General features: G+C 33.8%; 1 protein-coding gene across 4 annotated transcripts in view; it reads left to right on the top strand.

Annotated features, from left to right (window-relative positions):
- The window catches only part of ERG (ETS transcription factor ERG), a 172,438-nt gene that overhangs the window by 24,987 nt on the left and 122,736 nt on the right, over window positions 1-24,715 (top strand). The window contains exon 1 of one of the 4 annotated variants that reach the window (XM_020995837.2): window positions 10,242-10,374. The exons of 1 other annotated variant lie outside the window; for it this stretch is intronic. In XM_020995837.2, the coding sequence (XP_020851496.1) occupies window positions 10,357-10,374 (18 nt within the window). In that variant the 5' untranslated portion in view covers window positions 10,242-10,356. Of the gene's footprint in view, window positions 1-10,241; window positions 10,375-10,587; window positions 10,744-24,715 lie in introns of those variants that run through there. 2 more of the 4 variants (XM_078146530.1, XM_020995838.2) reach the window with 2 other exon arrangements.

Genomic DNA, 24,715 nt, shown 5'->3' with positions numbered 1-24,715 from the left:
CTGGATCTATTTTCCAGGTCAGTTGTTTTTCCAATGAGATATTTCACACTATTTTCTAATTTTTCGTTCTTTTGGATTTATTTTACAGTGTCTTGATTTCTCATAAAGTCACTAGCTTCTAATTGCTTTATTCTAATTTTTAAGGAAATATTTTCTTCAGTAATCTTTTGGACTTCCTTTTCCATTTGGCCAGTTTTGCTTTTTAGGACATTCTTCTCCTCATTGGCTTTTTGGACCTCTTTTGCCATTTGGGTTAGGCTATTTTTTAAGGTGTTATTTTCTTCAGTATTTTTTTTTGTATGTGTGTGTCTTCTTTAGCAAGCTGTTGACTTGTTTTTCATGGTTTTCTTGCATCACTCTCATTTCTCTTCCCAGTTTTTCCTCTACTTCTCTTACTTGCTTCTCAAAATCCCTTTCGAGCTCTCCCAAGGCCTGGGACTGATTCATATTTTTCTTGGAGGCTTTGGATGTAGGACCTTTGACTCTGTTGTCTTCTTCTGGTTGTATGTTTTGATCTTGTCACCAAAGTAAGATAATATAGTCTGACTCTTTTTTGCACTGCTTGTTCATGATCCCAGCCAATTACTTGAGTTTTAGACTCTTTGTTAAGGTAAGAGTCTGCTTCCAATGTGGAGAATGTACTGTCCCAAGCTTTGGGGGTTTATACAGCTGTTTTCAGAGATACTTGTAGGGACCCGTAAATTTTTGGTTCATGAAAGGTGATATGATAAGGGGCAAGTATTTACTCCTTTCCTGGCCTGTGCTCTGGTCTGTTAGTGACCACAAGCACTCCTTTCTGTCCTGGAACTGCGAAGAAGGTTTTCTCTCCATGCCACTACAAGCTCCACCATGCCAGCACTCCTTTTTGTCCCAGGACAGCTGCCCAGAACTGTGACCCAGATCCAAGCATGGGCAAAACAAGAGATTCCTCCCTCAGCACTGGTAAAGAGATCCTTGCAATCTCCTTCTGATCAGCCACTCAATTCCCCCTCAGTCTGTGGGCTAGACGCTCAGGATGCAGCCACCGCCCCCGCGCCCACTCTCTCTGCTCTGCACTCTGGAGCTGGCTCTGACCTAGCTCCTCTCTCAGCACCGCAGAAACAGACTTTTCCCATTGACCTTCTAAGTTGTCTTTGGTGTTTATGGGTTGAGAGGTCTGGAAGCCGCCACAGCTGCCTGAGATTCAGTCCTCTGAGGCCTGGTCCAGGTTCACTGTGGTCTGCGCCCATGCTCCACTGCATTCCTCTCCCCGCCCAGCGCAATATACCTTTCTGATCATCCAGGCTGTCTTGGGCTGGAAATTTGCTTCACTCTGTCTTTTTGTGGTTTGTGTTGCTTCAGAATTTGTTTAGAGGCATTTTTTATAGGTATTTGGAGAGGTTTGGGGGAGAGCTCAAGCAAGTTACTGCTTTCATTCTGCCATCTTGGCCCCCATATTTATCATTTCTAACAGTGCAGTGGTGTTACCTTATATTCATGTACCACATATTGATTAGCCATTCCCCAACATATAGTCATCTGTTTCCATTTCTTTGCTATCACAAAAGTGCTACTCTAAGTACTTTGTTATAAATGGGGACTTCTTATCATTGACTTCCTTGGGGCATAAGCCTACTAGTGGAATCTCTAGGTTAAAGGGTATTTACATAATTCCAAATTACTTTCCAAAATGGTTATATTGATTTGCAGTTCTACCAACAATTCATTAGGATGCTTATTGTCCCCAAACCCCTCCAACTTTGACTATTACTATTTTTTGTCAGTTTTTGCCAATTTACTGAGTGTGAAGTGAACACTCAGTCTTATCTTAATTAGTGCACTTTCATTGCTAGTGATTTGGAACATATTTTCCTATGATTTGGAACATATTTTCATTGTTAATTGCTTGTAATTGTTTTTTTTGTGAACTATTTATTGATATCCTTTAGTCTTATTTATTGGGAATGACTGTTAGTTGGCTCTCACTCACTCATTCTCTCTCTTTATGTATATATATATATGTGTGTGTATGTATGTATGTATGTATTTATGTACATATGCTATTTACCTATATATCTGGGATATAAAATCCTTATCTGAGAGGTTTGATAGATTTCCCACCCACCCACCCAAGTTCACCATTCCCTTCTTATCCTAGGTCCACTAATTTCATTTGAGTAAAAGCTTTTCAGTTTCATGTCATCAAGTTCAGTTCAAGTCCAGGCTCAGACCCTTATTAGCTGTGTGACCCTGGGCAAGTCACTTAATTTTTTATTTACTGTATTTACTCAATTTCTTCAACTGTAAAAGGAACATTGTAGTAGCACCTGCCTGGCATATTGTAGGCACTATATAAATATTTATTTCATTCCTGTATTATTGTACACTTGTGTATGGATTCTTGTAAACAGTGATTTTTTTTTACTTTATGCATTTAGATGCTAAGGCATTTGGAGTATACAGATTTAATACTGAGATTGGTTTGATGTTTATCGTTCCTTTCAGCACAATGTAGCTTCTTTTTTTATCCCTTTTTTATTGTGATTTTTATTTTGTTTTTGATTTGATAGCATGTGTATGCCTTTGCTTTTTAGGGATGTTTTCAGTAAGCAACAAATTATGCATGCTCTTTTGTTTCATCAGATTATTTAATCCATTCATATTTAAAATTATGAGAGTTAAGTTTATATTTTTCATCACTTACATGAAATATTTTTTTCTTGAATTAGGGTTTTTGTGGGGTGGTGAAGATTGCTGTTCTTCTGCAAAGGAAGAATTTCATCTCACTACTTATTTTGTTTAATGAACTTTAAGGCAACTGTGTTCCCACAAGCTCTCTTCTCCCTACCCTGAACCTTCCCCCTCCAAGATCATCAAACAAGATGACATCCTTTGTCACTTTTCCCTAGTTTTGGAATTTTACTTAATTTATGGTTTTAGTTTTCTTTTTATCTAGTTTTCCAACTCATCTCTTTTTCTCTCTGATTTAAGTAATCAAATAATATCTTTCTTCTCTTCTGTTTCAAAGTCTTTTGTTATTTTTTTCTCATTTCAGTGCCTTTTTCTAAAAAGGATTACATTCCCTTGATCTTTTCATTGCTTTTCATCTTCTGTCTACTCTAGACTTCTATTCCTTGATTTATGTTTCTTAGACATATTTATTACTTCTTTAATCTCTGCATTCCTCGTGGAATTAAAGCTTCTATTTTGAGTTCCCTGTTCTAAACAGTTTCTTGGTAGATATTTCTCCTTCCCTTAATTTTGTCATGCCTCACTTGGAAGTATCAATTCCTGTATGCAATAGAGAGGATAAAAGTGTTGCCGCATGGTAGAGATTTTCTTGAGTTCCTGGTTGTGTGGTTCATTTCTTACTCCATACACTCTCCATTATCAGTCCTGCCCCTCTCCATTTGCCATAGTCATACAGTTATTAAGTGTCTGAGATAGGATTTGAGTACAGGTTTTTTCTGACTGCAAGTCCAGCAGCACTCCAGTTGGTTGGTTGTCATACTCTGTTCTCTGAAGAAGACCAAAATGACATCACTATCTCAGGGTCAAGGTACAGTGTATCTGACAGTGGCTGATTAGACCAATATGAGGTTGGAAGGCTCTACCACCGTCAGGCACAAATAGTCCATATGAACATTTGGAGTGGAGATGGTTCTAAATTTGCACACCTCATGTTTCCTTTGAACTACTGCAATTCTGCTTTGCTCATAGAGCTCAGCATCTTCTTTGATATGGGCACACAATGTGGGATGGTCTTTTGTTTATATCTCCCATGTTTCCCAATAGATTCCAAAGTTTTTCAGAGAGACCTTGAGAGTGCCCATCAGAGTTGTGCTGTCTGCAGTAGAATTTAAATTCTTGGCAGTTCAGTTTGGCAGTTAGCTGATACTTCATCTTCCCAGATGATCTTCGGAATCTTCCTAAGACAATTAAAATGGAAGTGACTCCTGGCTTGGCACTGGTAGAATGTCCAGGTTTCACAAGCACACAACAATAAGGGCAACACAACAGCTCTACAGACCTTCAGTTTGGTAGGCTGTCTAATACCTCTTCTCTCTCATATTTTTCTTTGGGACCTCCCAAACACAGAGTTAGCTCTGACAACATGTGTATCAGCCTCATCATTGTAACCATTATACATACTTCCTAAAAACTTAAAAATTAATATGTTATTATGAGAATCCTTGCTTAAAATAAGAAAGCTCATATCAGTCCTAAAGTGCCTAGTGTGATTTTCCACTGCAGGTCAGGTCTAGGTGGCTAAAATATATATATAGTCATTCTCCCCAAAGATCCAAGCACAACCTTCTCCTAAGACCTTCATGAATGTCTTGTATTTCAAGCATTATGCATTCAAAAAGTTAGTGTGTCATCTTGGAGACAATACATAGCATATTTATGCTATTATTTCAGCTTTTGTAAAATAATTTTTTTATGAAGGAGTTGTCAGGCTTTCAGATTTATTTTTGCCATGCTGTTAAAAATGTGTGTACACTCAGAAAATGTGTGTAAACAAAATGATGCAAGGCAAGTCAGTAGCAGACCTTAGTGACTGAATCAGCAGTGGTGGTGATTTCCAGGACGCTCAGCCCATGGACAGTAAAGGTGTGAGGTAATTGGTCAGATGAAGATTACAGGGGACCCTTTGCTGGCATTGGGAGCAGGACTCTGTTGCATTGCCCATACGTGGTTCTGAGTTACAGTCCCAGGGTGAGGAGGAATACTAACAGGAGCAGGAGCCCTGCATAGTTCTAGGACTGAAAAGAGTTTTTGTAGTCACTTACAGATTAGATCATAGGCCAGAAGAGCAGTGACCACAGCTCTCTTTGGATTATTCCTCCTTGGAAGAACTGAGAGCTTGCTAACCTCAGAATTAGCTCTGAAAACAATAGTGCAAAAACCCTGAAATTTAGGACAGTATCCCTCCACTTCAGGAGCAGAGCCCAACTTTAACATAAAATTCAAAGCCCTGAAATAAGCTGGAAAATGAGCAAACAGTGAAAAAGAACCTGGCTCAAGAGGGAAAATTGAAACACAAACTCAGAAGACAGCAAAATCAAAGCAGTTACATGCAAAGCCTGAAAAAAAAATGTGAATTGGTCTCAGGTCCCAGAAGAGCTCAAAAAGAATTTTAAAAAGCAAATTAGAGAGGTAGAGGAAAATTGAGAAAAGAAATTAGAGTGGTGCAAGAAAATCATAAAAAAAGAGTCAACAGCTTAGAAAAGGAGATGAAAATATTGGAAACAAAATCACCTTAAAACCAGAACAGGCCAAATGGTAAAAGAGACACAAAAATCTACTGAAGAGAAGAACTCATGAAAAAGCAGTTGGCCAAAGGAAAAGAGGTTAAAGAATTCATTGAAGAAAAGAACTCCCTAAAGAGTAGAATTGTCCAAATGGAAAAGGAGATATGAAAACTCATTGAAGAAAATCATGCCTTAAAAATTAGAATGGGGCAAGTGGAAGGTAATGTTTCCATGAGACATCAAGAAACAAACAAAATTAAAAGAATGAAAAATAGAAGAAAATGTGAAACATCTCATTGGAGAAACAACTGACCTGGAAAATAGATTGAGGAGAGATAATTTAAGAATTATTGGACTACCTGAAAGTCATGATCAGTAAAAGAGCTTCATATTTCAAGAAATGATCAAAGAAAGCTGCCCTGATATGCTAGAAACAGAAGATAAAATAGAAATTGAAAGAATCCACCAATTAACTAGTGAAAAAGATCCCAAAATGAAAACTTTTAGGAATATTATACAAAAATTCCAGAAGAATATTGTAATCAGAGAGAAAAAGCTAATTCAAATATCATGGAACAAAGTCAAGATAACACAAGATTTAGCAACTTCTACATTTAAGAATTGGAGGACTTGGAATATGAGGGGAAAGGAGCTACTATTATAACTAAGAATAACCTACCCAGCAAAACTGAATATAACTACTCAGGGGAAAAAATGGATATGTAATGAAATTGAGAACTTTCAAGCATTCCTGATGAAAAGACAAGAGATGAATAAAATATTTTAATTCTAGGTACAAGACTCAAAAGAAGCATAAAAAGGTAAACAAGAAAGAGAAACCACAAGGGATTTGATGTGGTTAAATAATTTACATTACCATATGGAGACATGATATTTGTAACTCATAAGAACTTTCTCATTGTTAGGGCAGTTATAAAAAGTATCCATAGAATGCACATAGACTATGATGCAGTGATATCTAAAAAATTAAGGAGTTAGAAAGAGGGACGCGCTGGGAGAAGGGGGAAGGGAGAGGTAGGATGGAGTAAATAACTCACACAAAAGACATGCAAAAGAGCTTTTACAGTTGAGGGGAAGATGTTGGGGGTAAAGCTTGAACCTTACTTTCAACAGAATTGGGTCAAAGAGGGAATAACATCTACACTCAGTTGGGTATAGAAATCTAACTTAAAAAGGGAGGAGGATAAAAGAAGGAGGCTGATGGTAGAAGAAAGGATGGATTGGGGGAGACAGTGGTCAGAATCAAAATACTTTTAAGGAGGTAAAGGGTGAAAGGAGAAAGAGACAGGATAACAGGGGGGGAAAGTAGGATGGAGGGAAGTACACAAGTAATCATAACTCTAAATGTGAATGGGATGAACACCCATAAACACCCATAAACCAGAAGTGGATAGCAGTGTGGATTAAAAACCACAATCATATAATATGTTGTTTACAAGGAAGACACTTGAAGCACAGATACACACATAATAAAAAAAAAAAGAGGTGGAAGCAAAACATACTATATTTTGGCTGAAGTAAAAAAACCACAATTGTAGCAATTACAATCTTACATAAAGCAAAAGCAAAAATAGATCTAATTCAAAGAGATTAGTGGAGAAAACTACATTTTGCTAAAAGGTACCATAGACAATGAAGTAATATAAATACTAAACATATATGCATCAAATGGCACAGCATCAGAATTCTTAAAGGAAAAGTTAAATGAATTACAGGAGGAAATAGATGGCAAAACTATACCGGTGGGGAACCTTGACTTTCCCTTCTCAGAACTAAATAAATCTAACCATAAAATAAACAAGAAAGAAGTTAAGGAAGTGAATAGAATTTTAGAAAAAATAGATATGATAGATCACTAGAGACAATTGATTTGGGATAGGAAGGCATATACAGTTTTCTCAGCAGTACAAAAATTGTCCACTTATTAGCACATAGAACTTCACAATTTCTGTAGAAAAGCAGAACTATTAAATGTATCCTTATCAGATCATAATGTAATAAAAATTACATTTAATAAAGGGCTATGGAAGTATAAATTTAAAATTAATCAGAAGCTAAATAATCTAATCCTAAAGAATAAGTGGGTCAAAGAACAAATCATAGAAGCAATAGTTTCATTAAAGGGAATAACAACAACAACATACCAAAATTTGTGGGATGCAGCCAAAGTTGTACTTAGGGGAAAATGTATATCTCTAAAAGCTGACATCCCTAAAACAGAGAAAGAGAAGATCAATGAATTGGGCATGGGCTAAAAAAAGAAAGAGAATAAATTAAAAACTTGCAATTAAACTTCAAATTGGGAGCAGTGATAATCAAAGGAGAGATAAACACAATTGAAAGTAAGAAAACCATTGCACTAGTATCAAAAATGAAAGGAGTGACTTTGGCTCCATTTTCACCAATGAAAAGGAAATTAAAGCAATTATTAAGAGGTATTTTGTCCAATTATATTCTAATAAATCTAACAATTTGAGTGAAATGGATGACTATTTACAAAATAGAAATTGCCCAGATTAACAGAAAATAGCATACTTAAAAAACCATATCTTACTTAGAAAAAGAAATTGAAGAAGCCATCAATGAGGTCCCTAATAAAAAATCCTTAGAGCCAGATGGATTCACAGGAGAATTTCACCAAGAATAATTAATTAAACAATTAATTTTTACTTATTATTTAATTAATTAAACAATTAAAAACAATTAATTATATTATATAAAATATTTGGAAAAATAGGCAAAAAGGGAGTCCTACCAAATTCCCTTTATGACACAATTATGGTGCTGAGACCTAAACCAGGAAGAGTAAAAACAGAAAGAAACCTATACATCAATTTCCCTTATGAATATTGATGTAAAAATTTTAGGTAAAATACTAGCAAAAAATTATAGAAATATATAAAAAAGGTCATACACTATGACCAGGTGGGATTTACATCAGAAATGCAAGACAGGTTCAGAATTAGGAAAACTATCAACATAAGTGATCATATCAATAAAAAAAACCCAACAGAAATCACATATTGTCTCAATCAATGCAAAAAAACAACTTTTGACAAAATACAACACTCATTCCTATTAAAAACACTAAAATTCATAGAGATAAATTAGCGTTTTTCTATTTTTAAATTTACAAACATTAACAAGAAAATACATTTTTTGATTTTTTTGGTCTAGTGAAGAAAAATTTACATTGACTCAGAGAAAACTTACATGTTGACATTTAATTTTTCAGTTCAATTATATTTGAGCCAGGGAAAATGAAGGGTTGCAGTACTCTATTAGAATGAAACAATTCAATAGAAATAAAATCCTTGATGCTTTCTACTATATAGACAAAGAATATGTTATGAAGAAATAGAGAGGTGTCAGCTATAGGATCATGAAGAATTTTCTTTTGTCTATTTTCCCTTATTATTGAACTGTACTTTAAAAGTTGTAGCTAAGTACAATCATAGTAGAGCACTGTATGCTGTAGTGCAATTTTAGACTATGACTTCTAATGAAAGAAAAGAAACTAAAGGACATTGGGTGGAAATTAACCATATAAAACAGCTCCAAGTGTTTTGAAAACTTAGGGGAAATGAATTTCTAATCAGCTACTCATCTCACTCATTGTTTGGAGATGAAAGGAGAGGAAATCAACATTCCCACCAAATACAATTGCTATAAACTGGTTAGGTTTTGATTTTCACACAGAAAAGAAAAAATTTCATGTAAGTCATCTTTCTTGTCTTGGCACAAAGGTGAAATCAGCTTTTTTGGTTTGTTTTTTTAAGGTACACAAAAGATAAACAGTCTAGTTTACAAAAATGAATTCTGTGATCTGTATCAAATTGTGTTGTAGCCTTGAAGGCTTCAGCAGATCAGCTCCTTGATCAATTAGCTGACGCTCTTAGTTGACTTTGAATCAGGATTTGACTCTATTGTGTTCTCTTCTGTTACATATTTGGGCCACACCTTTTTACTTGTGTAACTTTCCTGTAGCCTGTCTAGGCAAAATGTTATTGCTGGAGTATGTCATTTCCTGAAAATGAGTAATAAAAGTTATGTAGGAAATTCTCTAAGTAATGTGCATGTCTGTATTCATTGTCTAAATGTTAGCCGCTATTGTTGTTGTTGTTGTTGTTATCAGGAGAAAGAAAAACAACAAAAAAAGTGACCCTGCACTTATGGATTGAGTATTGAAAATTTCTTAACCATTTCATATAACATACAGGCAAAATCTTTGCCTTTGTGACTTTTGCCAAGTGGCAATATTCCCAGTGGCATTGTATGACTGTGGTGAACTGAAGAAATTTTGAGTATGTATCTGGATTTTTGGTCAAATGGATAAAAAGATTCTTTCCCCCTGTTTTATTTACTTTGATTCATAAAATTCTCGAATCTTTAAATTTGTACACATTGAAGGAGAAAAAGTAAAAGGGATTATTAAGATGCTTTGGGACTTAGACATTGATTAGAAACTTGAAAATATTTTTAAAAAGAGCTATTAATGAATATCTCTTGGCTCTGTTAAATGAACTTTACCTGACAGCTTCCTTTCATGAGAAAATCATAAGGCCAGGAAACCTTGATTTATCTGATTCTTTATTAATGATATGTAGGAGGTTTGACAAGACAGAGAGTGTCAATGCCTAGTGATCCTGTTTGGTAGACATATTAAACATGTGGGTCCCCAGGGACTAGCCTATGTGAAACTGCACAGTACTTGGCCCAGTTGGACCATCACCTGCATCCTGCTTCAGTGCAGAATGTTACACGCAGTGCACAGCTAATCACACCTGCCCAAACAGCCAGTCCCAAGCAATTGACACTTCTTTTTAATTAAGGGAAAAAAAATAGAAATCTTGGCTGTATGTAGTCAAGAAAAACAACATTGTTTTTAGGGTCTCTTATCTCTCTGCTCCCAAATATCCTGTTTCTTCGAGTCATGTAGCCAGGACCAATAGAAACCTCTTCCTGCCATTGGCTGACTTCATTTCCCAGACTTAGCACAATCTCATCCGCTTTAAACAACCTCATCAAAACTACTTTCTGGTCAGAGAGAAGCAATAATTATTATTATCAATAATTAACGATTAATAAACTTGAATGCACTATGGCCAGCACTATTAAGGTAAGGATGAGCACCTTTTGATTTGACAGGAACTTTTTTCTTGTTACTCTGCTTTTGATTTCCTTTATCAACATAGATAAGTTAGGATTGGGTAACACCCCCACTGCCACAATAGAGGACAACAAGATTTCCTTTGTACTGCCTAGTAAATTTCCTTTTTCCTACTCCAACCATCCGCAAGGTTTAAAAACTTCAAACTGAGAAAAAAAATAGGGTTTTTAAATTAACCACGCAGTACCATGGATTACTTTTGCAAAGCCCTATTTTGCGGCATCTTTGAATTTTTATTTTCTTTAATGATCATTTTGTACAACTTGGATGTATATCTGACTAGAAGCTGAACTAACCTGGAAAGCAGTTGCAGGCTGAGTAAAAAAATGTTTTTACAAATGTTTAATTTTGGGATACTCTTGAATAGCATTTGGATGCTGAACAATGTAAATCCTTTCAAATAGAATTGAAGGGGCACCTGGCAAGCCATTCTTTTAATGGAGTCTACAGATATTGGCTTGATTTTGTGAGATCTAAATTATGATGGCTAGTCTGTATTGAATATACATATGTTCATATATATATGTATATATATATGTGTGTGTGTGTATATATATATGTATATATATATGTATATATGCAAAATGTTTGTGATTGAGTGGTACTTATGAGAAAATAGAGTATCTTAGTTCTTTGTTAGCAATGCATAAGTTTTACTTAGAGCAAAATATTTGTGAGGTTTCTAGAAGTAATGACTCTATAGGTGATTCTCTAACTGTGGGTAAAGCTCTGTATTTTCTTTGCATGTATTTCCCCAGAGATAGCATGTAGATAAATGTGGTGATAGTTGTAAAGATCAAATTCTCAATATGGCCTAATTCTTAGGAATTACATTAATTTTATGTATACTACAAATCAAAAAGCACTGACTATATTTGAATATTGTCATATATATTTTCAGTGACTCCAATGCCTTGGGGAAACTTTTATATTCTTTTCCCATCATTACTCAACCACCACCAAAAAACCTCCAGCCAAATCAGACTTTAAATATTGGAGATTGTGTTCATTACATGCTATTAACTTTGCTACAAAATATTGAAATGAAATTTGTGGTTTTATCTCACATTCTGGTTAATATTAAAACTCAGGAAAATGGAAAAGTTTGTCTAGAAATAGGTGTGGAAATCCAAAAAGAAAAAATTCTCTTTAGTTGGGTTTTATTGTAATCTGTAAGAATGGTACATTATAATGGAATTTTTTTCTAACACCATTCCTGGATAATAACAAAAACATTTATTTTATTTTCTCTGCTATATTAGACTTTTAAAATATGTTATGTTTCACGGAACATGATGCGACCAATGGTATTTAAAAATCATGTGCCAGTGAGCTATGAGCTATCATTGTATTGAGACTTCTACCAGTTTAATCTAGACAAGTCAGGTACTAGAACTTCCACATAACTTGTTTGAAAAAAGCAAGGAATTTTTGAAAAAAAAAAGCTTTGATGTATTATCATTTTTATTTTTCAAAGACAAAAGTTAGACCATACACATTAAAATGTTGCCTTTCCTCTCCATTTGCGCAATGGGTAATAGCTGTGTTTCATAGAAGCAAAATAAATAAATAAACAACATTTTAATACTTCAGTGGTTCTGTAATTTCATTGAAGTGGGTACCCTCTCAAAGGAGCTATTTGCAACCTATCCATGCCTTCTTATTATGTAGAATTCTTGCTGATGTTCTATAAATCCTTTCTACCTGGAGATCTACCATATAGACAATATACTTTGGAAATCTTGAGATATATTGTATGTCTTGATGAATTCTGTAACTATCCACAAGGGCACAAAACTATAGCATGCAACAGGGCATCTATCAAGTCTACTGCTATGTAGGTCCTTTATCTGAGCAAATAGCTTTGCAAAAAGGGTGATACAAATGTATCACCTTTTTGTTATACTAGAATACATTTAAATATGTACTTTTTGAAGTTAGAATATTTTTAATATCATTAACAAATGTAAATGTTTTCTTACAAGCATATTACATTTACAGAATTATATATTGTTCATATGTTAATCATAAAGTGTTTATACATTATATATCTTTGTATATTAAGACACATTTTAAATGAATGCTTAAAACCACTAATGAATGAATCAATACTTATCACATGCTTAAATAAAATAGCTCATTTCTCCAGATCAATACTTTTAATGCAAGTATCTATTAGGTTTCCTGAGTAATGAGATGATTTTATAAACTTGCTTAAATACCAGAAAAATGTCTTTGACTGATACCTACAGTTCTATTTGTGTTAGTTAAAATTAGCGAAGGTGAAATTATGGATGTTTATTAAAATTGGGAGATAATAGCAATTATCTCAAGACAATATCTGATTTCAAATGGGTTCTATTTCTTTTTATATCACAGGAAATAGACCAATTGTTTGATTAAACATAAAATTTATGATGAAGTTCAGTTTAAGTCTTCAACATTATATTTTGTAATTAATATTTTAGTGTACTTTTGGGTACTCCCTGTTGAAGAACTAAGAATTGATACATCTAGCCCATTGCATGTAGCAATAGTAATTCCTTTTTTCCCCTTTGGGGAGCAATAAAATTCATACAACAGAAGAAATGCAAGTCTTTAATCTAAACTGAATGTATTATTGCTTTTTTATATATGAATGTTCTTGGCTTTGAAGATTATATTAAAAAGTATTTTTTCTAAGGTTGTAAATTACAAGGAACGATGATACTTGTGAGTTTAGTCTATTTCTAAATTATCTGGCTATACTGAAGAATACTTTACATCAAACTCATTACAGATTTGCCTGCCTCAGGGAACCTGCACACTTGACTTAAAACTAAAGGGCTGACATACAAATAACTTGATTGACAGAAAGCCATATGTTTGAATTATAGTTCTAGTGAAGATTTGTTTCATGACCTAGAGACATATATACACTTTAGTTACTTCATTTTAAAATGTGAATGTTGTCATTTTCCTATCTCACAGAAATGTTTATAAAAGGATAAAAACTGTAATGTAGTATTTAAGTGAAGAACAGCTAAATCCCATCCTTATTAATAGAGAACGCTGAAACTTATTGAAGAAACAACATAGAAAGGGTAGCATTACTCCTTCAATTGCTGTCTAAAAATATTTTTAGATGTTTCCTTGAGATACTAGCACAAGTTTCATGGACTTAACTGATGCCTAAAAGTATTACCTGATTTTGTAAATTCTTAAGTGTTTATTATTTTAAATATGGACAAATATGAACAAAAGAACATTTTAATATACAAAGAACATAAAAAGAAGACTATATGAAACCATGAATCTTCATTACATATAGCATGTTTATTTTGAATTATATAATAAACTCAATCTAACAGTTCAAAAGCTGTCTTTCTTGTTTCTCTCCCTCTGAAACGTCTTCTTTTTTTCTTAATTTAACCAATGCCAAATAACGGATATTCCTTTATAATAGTAGAATGGGAAAAGATGATTATATATGAGATTGTAGATCTCTATAACATACAATTTGATTTTCTGTTTAAGTACATAAGTTAAACCTTTCAAAGCTGCCCTGCTTGCATGTGATTCTTTCTGGACTTCCTGTCAAGTTCTAAATACTTAAAATGTCTCTGTCTCTCTCTCTTTATCTCTCTCTCTTTCTTTCTCTCCCTCTTCTTCTCTTTTTCTTTCTCTGTCCCTTTTTTCCTCCTCCCCTCCTCTGTCTCTAACCTTCCTCATTCTTTCTTCATCCTATTGTTGGAAAAAAGAGAAAAACAATGCCTTGTAACAATTGTGTTCAATTGTGCAAACTAAATTGCCCCATTGGTGTCAGAGAATACATCTTGTATTCTGTATATTGAGTCAACCAACTGTTTATCAGGAAGAGGGTAACCTGCTTCACCATTAGTCCTCTGGAATCATAGTTGGTGTTTGTATTATAATTCTCAAGTCTTTCAGACTCATTCTTCTTTATAATGTTATTGTATAAATTGTTCTCTTAACTCTGCTCACTTAACTGTATCAGTTCATATAGGTGAAGACTTTTCCCGGTCTCTCCTAAAGTGCAATAGTATTCTTTATATTAATAGACCATAATTTGTTTAGCCATTCCTCAATTGAAGGATACTCCATTGGTTTCCAGTTCTTTGCTACTACAAAATGTGCTGCTATACTTTTGTATGAATCTCTTTCTGTTTCCTTTATCTTTTTTTGTGGAGAAATTCCTGTCTAGTCATGTTTTCTAGTATTTTTTAAAAGAAAAAAGATGTTAGAATTTGTCAAAATTTTTAGCATATATTAATATAATCATGATTTTTATTATCTTTGTTATCATTACTGTCTATTATGTTTGTAATTTTCTTTATATTGAACCAAACCTATATTCATGGGATTAATCCATTCTTTTTAATGTTTTTTTTTGCCTGAAATATGTTATTTAACATTTTTGTGTCACTGTTAGGGATATTGGCCTATAGTTTCCTTTCTCTGTTTTGTCTCCCTCTGATTTAGATATTAAGACCATGTTTGTATCATAGAGTTTCAAAAAGCACTTTTCCTATTTTGGCAAAAAGTTTATTTAAATAATTGTTCTTTGAATCTTTGATAGAATTTCCTCAAAATTTCATTTGGTCTTCAATCTTTTTTTTTTTCCTTTGGGAGCTCAATTAGAGTGAATAATTTTTTTTCTGATACTAGGTTAAATAATATATACTTTTTGTTTTTTTATTTCAGGTGTTCTTTTAGTTCTTGTATTCAAGTCATTTTCTTTCTTCCTATGAAATGATTTTTATAGTTGTGAGGTTACTTTCTTTTGAGTTTTTCTCTTCTCTTGACCCATAAACATTCACTTTGTTTGGTGTTTTCTTCTTATTAATATTTTCCAGACTCCATTTCTAATTTGGTACTTGATTTCAGTGCCATTGTGAACCCCCTCCTACCCTCTTCAGTGGGTGGCTGGTTCCTGTTTGGTTTTTAACTTGATTTCTGGACTTTTGCCATTGGCATCTACCTTCTGTCATGTGTATGTGCTCAACGTGCTGGAAGGCATCACTGTTCTTCTTCATAACTCTGTGGTTCCTGGGGATTCCTTGGAATTCCCAGTTAGGAAAGTGTTCTAAGCTTCTACCCTGCTCTCTGAGCCCATTCTCGCTTCCCAGTCTGGGTCTTTCCTCCAGTGCCCACAGATTCTGGTAATCTTTTTGTTAGTTCTGGACTTCATGAAGGAACTTTTCTGTTTCTCTTTGAGTTTTTTAATTCTTAACCAAAAATCTGATGGATGGATTGACTGATGAATGTTTTTTGACAATTGGTATTAAGTAATAAGAAATAGCAGTTACTTATTTTTTTTAGGTTATAATTTGTTTATGGTGGATGCACAATGTTTTGTATTCAGATGGAAAAGAAACACTAAAATGTAAGCTTGCAATCAAGAAAAACAATTTGCTGATAGGATTTTGGTGAAAATTAAAAAAGGAATTGGAACTGATAGTTGAATGTGTGTCCATTGGTCCATAACTTAAGTTGATTATGAATTATTCCACTGAACTTTCCTTTTCTACAACTTCTTAATAATAAAAGGAATATTAAATATAAAATCCTCTATTCTAGGTAGAGTTTTAATCTTATGTCCTTAGATGTAAAAGTGTAATTTGTATTTTTTGAATTAAAATCTTTTCCATACATAATTTATAAAGGAAAATTACTTATTGATTTCCCTTGTAGATACTTTCCTAATTTAATCCACTTATAAATATATATTTATGTATATTATATGTATGTTGTGTGTGTGTGTGCATATATATATGTATATATATCTATATATACATATATATAGATATATATATGTATATATATATATGATCACTCTTTTTGGTCTGTGTTTTAAGATATTGCAGATTTGAAGGTAAAAGTGGGAATAGCTTGGTTTGTGGAGGCCATAGATTTCTAAAAAAAACCCAAACAGTATTTATTTTTAAGAAGATGGCCTCTCTGAGATATTTCCTTAACTATTTACAACTTTTATGATATTTATGTAAAAGTTCTGAGCTTTTATCAGCAAAACTAAAGAATTATGAGAAGAAATTAAGGTGTTAATGTCTTTATAATCAACATTTCTGGCTAGCCTAATGAAGGTCCTAAATCCGAATATTGAACCCTATTCTGGGATTCACCTTGTGGGTACAAAAGCCAAAAGAAAACATGATCTTTTTAACATAAATATGTTGGAAGTTATTCTGGGTAGATATTCCCAAATTAATAGATACACTGATGTGGGAATTAATAGCCAAATCAAAATCTTGAATGCTTGGATTCACAACTTCAACTAGATATTTGTTAGCTGTGTCACTGAAATTGAGCACCATGTACAAAATACTGTTGGGTTAAAAGAGTATGGCATGATCCTTACCCTTACATAACTGATTTTGTATTATGGGAAAAATTATATATGTACATATAGATAAAACATAAGGAAGGTCTCTTGTAAAAGTACAATTAGAGAGATACAAAATAGTTACTTTGGTATTGAAAAATAAGAGATATATCAGAGAATAAAGACTTTGAAAAAGAATTTGGGAGATTATTTTCTTATCCTTCAAGTACACAGGGAATATCTGGCATGATTTCTAAAAATAGTTTTTCATATACTTGAAGATCGTTGGTAAATCAGGAAAAAAAAACAAATACAAAATAGCCCTTAGTCTTTTATGACCTTCTTCCAATTCTGCAGTAACTAAGGAAAAGTGATAAGAAATAGGAAGAGAGTGATGACAATCACACCCATAATAATCATACCCAGCAAGAAATGCCTTTCTGATATTTGTTATTGAACAAATATTATAATTCCTTATGAAAGATATTGGTTCTGTGCTTTTCACATAAAAACAAAAACAAAACATCAATTGTTATTGATCTTCTAAACACACATATATATTTTTTATGTCAACATACATATTTAGAAAACCTATATGTAGGTAAATAATTTATATATATATATATATATATATAATAATATAATTAATATATGAGTAATGTTAATGCATTATATATTTACATTAATATAAATATATTATAGAAATGTATAAATTATATGTATATGTGTATATGCATGTTTTATAACATTTTATTGATCTTAGGAGGAAAGTTTCCTTTAGGTAAAAACTTCCTCAAGGATACAGAGAATAAGTAGTGACTGGGGAGTCTGAGTATAGATTGCCTCCCCCAAACCCTTTGATATTTTTCTTTAAACATTGATAATCATTCAGTCATTAAGCATCTATCAAATGCTTGCCATATGCCAGGCACTGTGCTAAACACTAAGAATAAAAAAGAGAGGCAAGAACAGCCCCTTCACTCAGGAAGGTAATATTTTAATGAGTGATACAACATGTAAAGAACTAGCCATCTTTAAGTTATAAACATAGTAGATGGGAAGTAATCTGAATGGGAAAGGTAATGGTAGCTAAAGGAGGAAGGAAGGGACCTAAAAAGAAAAATGTCTTTCTTAAAGAAACTGGGACTTGAACTTAGCCTTGGAAGGAGCCAGGGAAACTAAGAAATGAAGGTGAGGGAGTAGATTGGAGGGACTAAGTATAAAAATGACCCAGGTTATAAAGAACTTTAAGCTCCACAAAGACAAATTATTATTTAATACTAGAAGTCATGGGGAGCCACTGTGACTTAGTGTGCATGGGGTAGACATGGTCATACCTAAATAACTTTGACAGCTGAGTGAAAGATGGATTGGAGTGGAAAAAGACTTAAGAAAAAATGACTAGACTATTTCAATCAATAGTATAGAGGAGAGATGTACTGTACTAAGAGCCTGTATTACTGTTGTCGCTGAGTGAATGGAGAGGAGGGAACAAAACTGAGGATGTTTTGGAGTTAGAAATTAGATTTGAATGGATTGAATATGTGGGGGTGGGGGAAGGGAGTCAAGAATGACATAGACATTGTGGACCTGAATGACCAGGTGATGCCTTTGACAGTAACATAAAAGTTCAGAAGAGTGAAGGGTCAAGTCAACAAGTCAAAAACACTTATTAAACACTATTTGTTGTTGTTGAATCATTTTATAGTCATGTATGATTCTTTGTGACTTCATTTGGGAATGCTTTTCTTTCTCCAGCTCTTTTTGCAGATAGGAAACTGAAGCAAACAGGGTTAAGTGACTTGCACAGGTTCACACAGCTCATAAGTGTCTGAGGTCAGCTTTGAACTCAGGTCTTTCTGACTCCAGGCCTAGCACTTTGTCCACTGCGCCACCTAACTGCCCTTTTAAGTATCTACTATGTGCCAAACACTGTATTACGTGTTCAGGATATGAAGAAAGGCCAATTCTTCCCTTTTCCCCTCCAAAAACCTAATCTCTACTCTCACAGTCTAATGAGGGGAGATAATATATATACAACTATGTACAAACAAGATATATACAGATAAATTGGGGATAATCCCAAATGAAAGGTATAATGATTAAAGAGAAGAGAAAGGCTTCTCATGGAGGGTGGGGCTGAGACTAGAAGAAAGCCAGAGAAGCAGAGATCAAGAGGAAGAGAGTTCTAAGCTTGACAGTAGCCAATGCAAATGCCCTGAGTTGAGACATCAAATGTTATTCATGAGTACCAGCAGGGTAGCCAGTGTTATTAAGTCTCAGAGTATACAGAGGAGAATAAGGCATAAGAAGACTGGAAAAGTATGAAGAGTTAGGTTATGAAGGACTTTAGAAGCTGAACAGAGGAATTCATATTTGATACTGGAGGTAATAGGGAACTACTAGAGTTCATTGGATTTGGGGGAAGGGTGCATGAAATGGTAAAAACACACATTAGGAAAATCAACTTCACAGTTGAGTGCAGCATATACTAGAATAGGGAGAAAATTGAAATGGGGAGACTAACTGGATTATTGCAATAATCCAGACATGAAGTAATGAGAACCTGCACCAGGATTGTGACAGAGAAGAGAAGGGAAAGTATGTAAGAGGAGTTGAAGATGACACTTAGGTTGCAAACACAGGCGACTGAAAGAATGGTGGTACCCTTGACAAAAATAGAGAATTTAGGAAGAGGAGAGGTTTGGGGGGAGTGGAGTAGATAATGAATTCAGTTATGGACATGTTGAATTTAAGATGTCTATGAAACATCTAGTTCAAGGTATCCAAAATGTGATTAGAGATACAAAACTGGAGATTAGGAGAGAGTTTAGGACTAGACAAATATATCTCAGAATCATCTGCATAATTGAATCCATGTGAGCTGAATTCCAAGGACTTGGGGAGAAAACATAAGGAGTTTTTTTAAAAGGCAATTGGGGTTAAGTGACTTGCCCAGGGTCACACTGCTAGTAAGTGTCAAGCTTTTGGTCTGAGGCAAGATTTGAACTCAGGTCCTCCTGACTTCAGGGTGGGTGCTCTATCCACTGTGCCACCTTGCTGCCCCAGAAGTTTTGTTTTGGACACGAACTAGAGATGCTTCTGTGATATATGTAACTGATGAAATAGAAGATGGCTGCATTTATAAATTCTTTACACTTTTCATAGAGATGATAACTGAACTCATGGTAGCTGATGAGATTTCCAGGTGAAAGAATATAAAGTAGAAAGAGAATAGAGTGCCATAGCAAAGCATAGGAAGACATCAACGCCAGCAAAAGAAACTAAAAAGGAGTACTTCAACAAATAGAGCCATGAGAGAGAAAACTTAGAAAGAAGAGACTCACTTAAAGGTGATCAATAATGTAAAATGCTGCAGAGAAGTCAAGGAAGATGAGGACTGAGAAAAGGCCATTTAATTTGGCAATTAAGAGATCATTGCTAATTTTGGAGATGATAATTCCTGTTGAAAGATGATGTCAAATGCCTTAAACAATTCCAAAGGAAAAACAGAGACACATTGGTTATTTGCCTTTCTTCAGAGGGAAAGAAAGAAGAAAGGAGGGAGATAGAGAAGAAAGAAGAATGAAAAGGAAGGAAAAAAGGAAGAAAAGAAGGAACAGAGAAAGGAATAAGGAAAATTCATCTTCCCTCTCAAATTCAGTCCAACATACATGTGTGTACAAATGCAATCATAGGTTTGACTCTTTTGAAATTTGGCAGGATTACTTATACATTTTAAAATAACCTTCACATGATCTCATCATGCTGTCAGGCTAGACTCAATTATGCAGTTTGCTCTTTAACATAAGAAAAAAGATTCTTAGTCAGATGTAAGATCTTTAACTCATTTATAAAACTCACTTGAAGAAAAGAAAATGCATTTCATTTCATTTATGAGAAAGAAAAGAGACATTTGTTTTGCTTAGAGATGAGATGCTGAGCCAAATAAATATAGTAATAATAATGAATTTGTGCTTCATGATATATAGAGTGTAGCCACTTCCCGAGTCAAAGTCTACTGAATTCTAAGCAATGGCGTTCATATTGCCAACTGATAGATCTTAAAAACACTAATTGGATGACATTGTCTATTCAAATGTTTATCAAAGTGTCACTGATTTTTAAATGACCCTGGAATCAAATGGATTGGTGTTATCAGAAGACATGGCTTCTTGTTCATGTCCACAACTCTTTAAAATCTAAGACATCAAACAATAGGAGAACTAGAATCTCCTTACCTACAAATTCTGGTGTGTATAGTCATAGGGACTGGTCCATTTAACTATATCTTTATTTTACATTAATTTCTAAAAAATTTCCAATCTTCTTTCTCCCTACAGCCCCTCTCCTATTAATCAAGAAGGCAAGCAATACAATACTCATTGCATATGGGAAGTCATGCAAAACATATTTCCATATTCGCCATTAAAAAAATCACCAAAAATCCCAGGAAAAATAAAGTGAAAAATAATGCCTCACTTAGAATTCATTAGTTCTCTTTCTGGAGGTGAATAGCATTTTTCTTCATGAGTTTTTTTTAGAATTGTAGTGGATCATTCTTGTTGGTCAGAGTTACTAAGTCTTTCATAATTGATTATCATTAAAATATTGTTATTACGGTGATAATGTTCTTCTGGTTCGGCTCACTTCACTTTATATCAGTTCATATAAGTCTTCCCAGGTTTTTCTGAAGCCATCCCTTTCACCATTTCTTAGCACAATAGCATTCCATCAATTTCATATAACATAACTTCATTTAGCCATTCCTCAATTGATTGCAATAGTTTCAGTTGCTAAATCTTTGCCACCACAAAAAGAACAGCTCTAAATATTTTTGTACTTAGAGGTCCTTTTCCTTTTCCTTTGATTTATCTGGGATATAGATCTGGTAACAATATTGCTGGGAAAAAGGATATGCACACATTTATAGCCCTTTGGACTCCAAATTGTTCTTCACAATGGTTGGGCCAATTTACAACTTTACCAACAGTGTGTTGTGGGCCAGTTTTTCCATACTCCCTACCACATTTGTAATTCTCTTTTCCTGTCATGTTACTCAATCTGACAGGTATCAGGTGGTACCTTAGAATTGTTTTAATTTAATTTGATTTCTTCTTTTGAAAACTGCCTGTTTATATTCTTTTTGTTGTTGTTTAATTGTTTCAGTCATGTCTGACCCTTCATAACCCTGTTTGGGATTTTCTTGGCAAAGATACATAAGTGGCTTGTCATTTCCTTGCCCAGATCATTTTACAGATGAAGAGAGTAAGACAAACAGGGTTAAGTGACTTGCCCAGGGTCACACAGCTAGTAAGTGTCTTAGTCTAGATTTGAACTCACAAAGATGAGGCTTCCTGACTCCAGGTCTGGGACTCAATTCACTGGGCCACTTAGCTGCTTTTGACCATATATCAATTGGGAAATGGCTCTTATTACTATAAATTTGGCTCAGTTCTCTGTATGTTTGAGAAATGAGACCTTTATCAGAGAAATTTGCTGTAAAATCTTCCCCATTTCCTGATTTCCTTCTAATTTTGGCTGTTTCATACAGATCCTCTTTCATGGTCCCTCTCTGTCTCTTATTTAGCCTTAAACTCTTTCCTTATCCATAGATCACACAAGTAATTTTTTTCCATGCTCACCTAATTTGCTTATAATATCACCCTTTATGTCTAATTCATGTACCCATTTTGAATTTATCTTAGTGTAGGATATGAGATGTTGGTCTGTGCTTAGTGACAGCCAGATTGCTTTACAGTTTTCCCAACAGTTTGTCAACTAGTGAATTCTTGTTCTAAAATCAGGTATCTTTTGGTTTATCAAGCATAGGTTACTGTGGTCTTTGATTTCTGCAAATTGTACACCTAATCTATTCCAATGACCAACCACTCTATTTTTTATCCAACACCAGATTGTTTTGGTGATTACCATCTTATAGTACAGATTGAGATCTGGTGCTGCTAGGGCTTTCTTCACTCCCTCCTTTGCCCCATTTCCCTTGATATTCTTTACCTATTATTTTTCAGATGAATTTTGTAATTTTTATCATATTGGCTTGGCTTCCCCATGAGCAATTAATATTTCTCTAATTGTTCAGATTTTTTTTATTTGCATGAAAAGGATTTTGTAATTTTGTTCATATAGTTCCTATGTGTTTTGGCAGGTAAACTGCCAAATATTTTATACTTTCTGCAGTTATTTTAAATGGAATTTCTCTATCTGTTTTCCTGGGTTACGTTGGTAATATATAGAAATGCTGATGATTTATATGAATTTATTTTATATTTTGTAGCTTTGCTAAAGTTAGTTATTTTGACTAGTTTTCTAGTTAATTCTCTAAGGCTTCCTAAGAATACCATCAAATTATCTTCAAAAAATGAGAGTTTTGTTTCCTCATTGTCTATTCATATTCAGTTTCTTCTTCTTGTCTTCTTTTTATAATTAGCATTTATGGTAGAATATTGAATAATAATGGCAATAATTGACACTCTTGATTCACCCCCTGATCTTATTTGGAAGGCTTCTAGTTTATCTCCATTGTAGATATTTCTCATTCTTGGTTTTAGATAGGTATTGCTTATTATTTTAAGGGAAGTTCCATTTATTCCTATGCTTTCTCATGTTTTTAATAGGAATGGATGGTACATTTTGTCATGAGCTTTTTCTGTATCTATTGAAATAATCATATTATTTTTGTTGTTTTTTCGTTATTGACATGGTCAATTATGCTTATAGTTTTCCTTAAATTGGGAATTATTTCATTTATACGTTCTGTACAACTGGTAATGTTAGATAATGAGCTAGAGCACTAAGAGGTTGACTTCCCTATGCTCACATAACCTGGTAGGACTTGAACTTGTATTTCTGGCTTCAAAGTTGATTTCCTTTCCCCTTAAATACCCTACCTCTGATTGTACATATTATCCATACAAATTAAAGATAACTCACCAATGAGTCAAAAAGTTTTTGTTGAAGTAGCTCATCAGAATTTTCTAAATATTAATATTCTGTTTCTCAAGGTAATGTATGTTTTATAAGATAGTGTACCAAATTAAAATAAACTTATTAGATCTGATCCTCTAAGTAAAACAATACCCTCTAAAGTTACTAGTTATTTCTTAATTACCAAATCTGATGGCCTTTTATTAGTCTTCATCTTTCACTTACCAGGTTCATTTTACACCATTGATTGATTTTATGGATTTTCTTTATGGATTTTGATGACATTACTCTTGCCTTATCCATTCCCTACCTGTATGACTCTGCTTTCAAGTTTCCTTTGATGGTTCATCACCTATATGATCCATACTAATATCCCAAATATATTATATATCATCTCTTCCATGAACTTCAGTCCCATATTACTAATTGCTTATTAGATGTTTTGGCATCCCAGAAACATCTAAAACTCATGTTCAAAATTGAATTCGTTATCTTCATCCTCAAATCCACTTTTTTAAAATGAAAAAAATGGCCAGCCTTCTAGTCTCCAATGTTTGTAATAGTTGCCAAATCCTGGGCTTCTTACTCTCCTTCACTCTATGTCCAATCAACTGCCAAAACGTGTTATATACACACATATATACATATTTAATGTATCTTATTGGAATGTAATCTCTTTGATAATGGAATTTGGTTCATTTATTGTATTTGTATCCCTAGTGCTTTGCACAATGCTTGGCACATAATAGGAACTTAACACATGCTTGTTAACTTTGCATTCTGGATCTTTTAGGGTCATGTATATGAAGAATATGCTGATTCTTAGGATTTTCTAAGTAAAGCATTATGCCACCAGAAAATAAAGCTTTATCTCCTCTTTGCCTGGATTTACATTTTAAATTTCTTTTTTCTTATTGTGATTGCTAGCATTTCTAGAACTGTGTCAAATAATAATGGAGAAAGTGGGCATCCATGTTTTCTTTATTCCTGTATGTATTGGGA

Source organism: Phascolarctos cinereus, unplaced genomic scaffold, assembly GCF_003287225.1.
Source record: "Phascolarctos cinereus isolate Bilbo 61053 unplaced genomic scaffold, phaCin_HiC Scaffold_726;HRSCAF=1367, whole genome shotgun sequence".
In the NCBI taxonomy this organism is placed as follows: Eukaryota; Metazoa; Chordata; class Mammalia; order Diprotodontia; family Phascolarctidae; genus Phascolarctos; species Phascolarctos cinereus.
The sequence above is the reverse complement of the archived record's forward strand: the minus strand, read 5'-3'. Positions and strand labels throughout refer to the sequence as shown.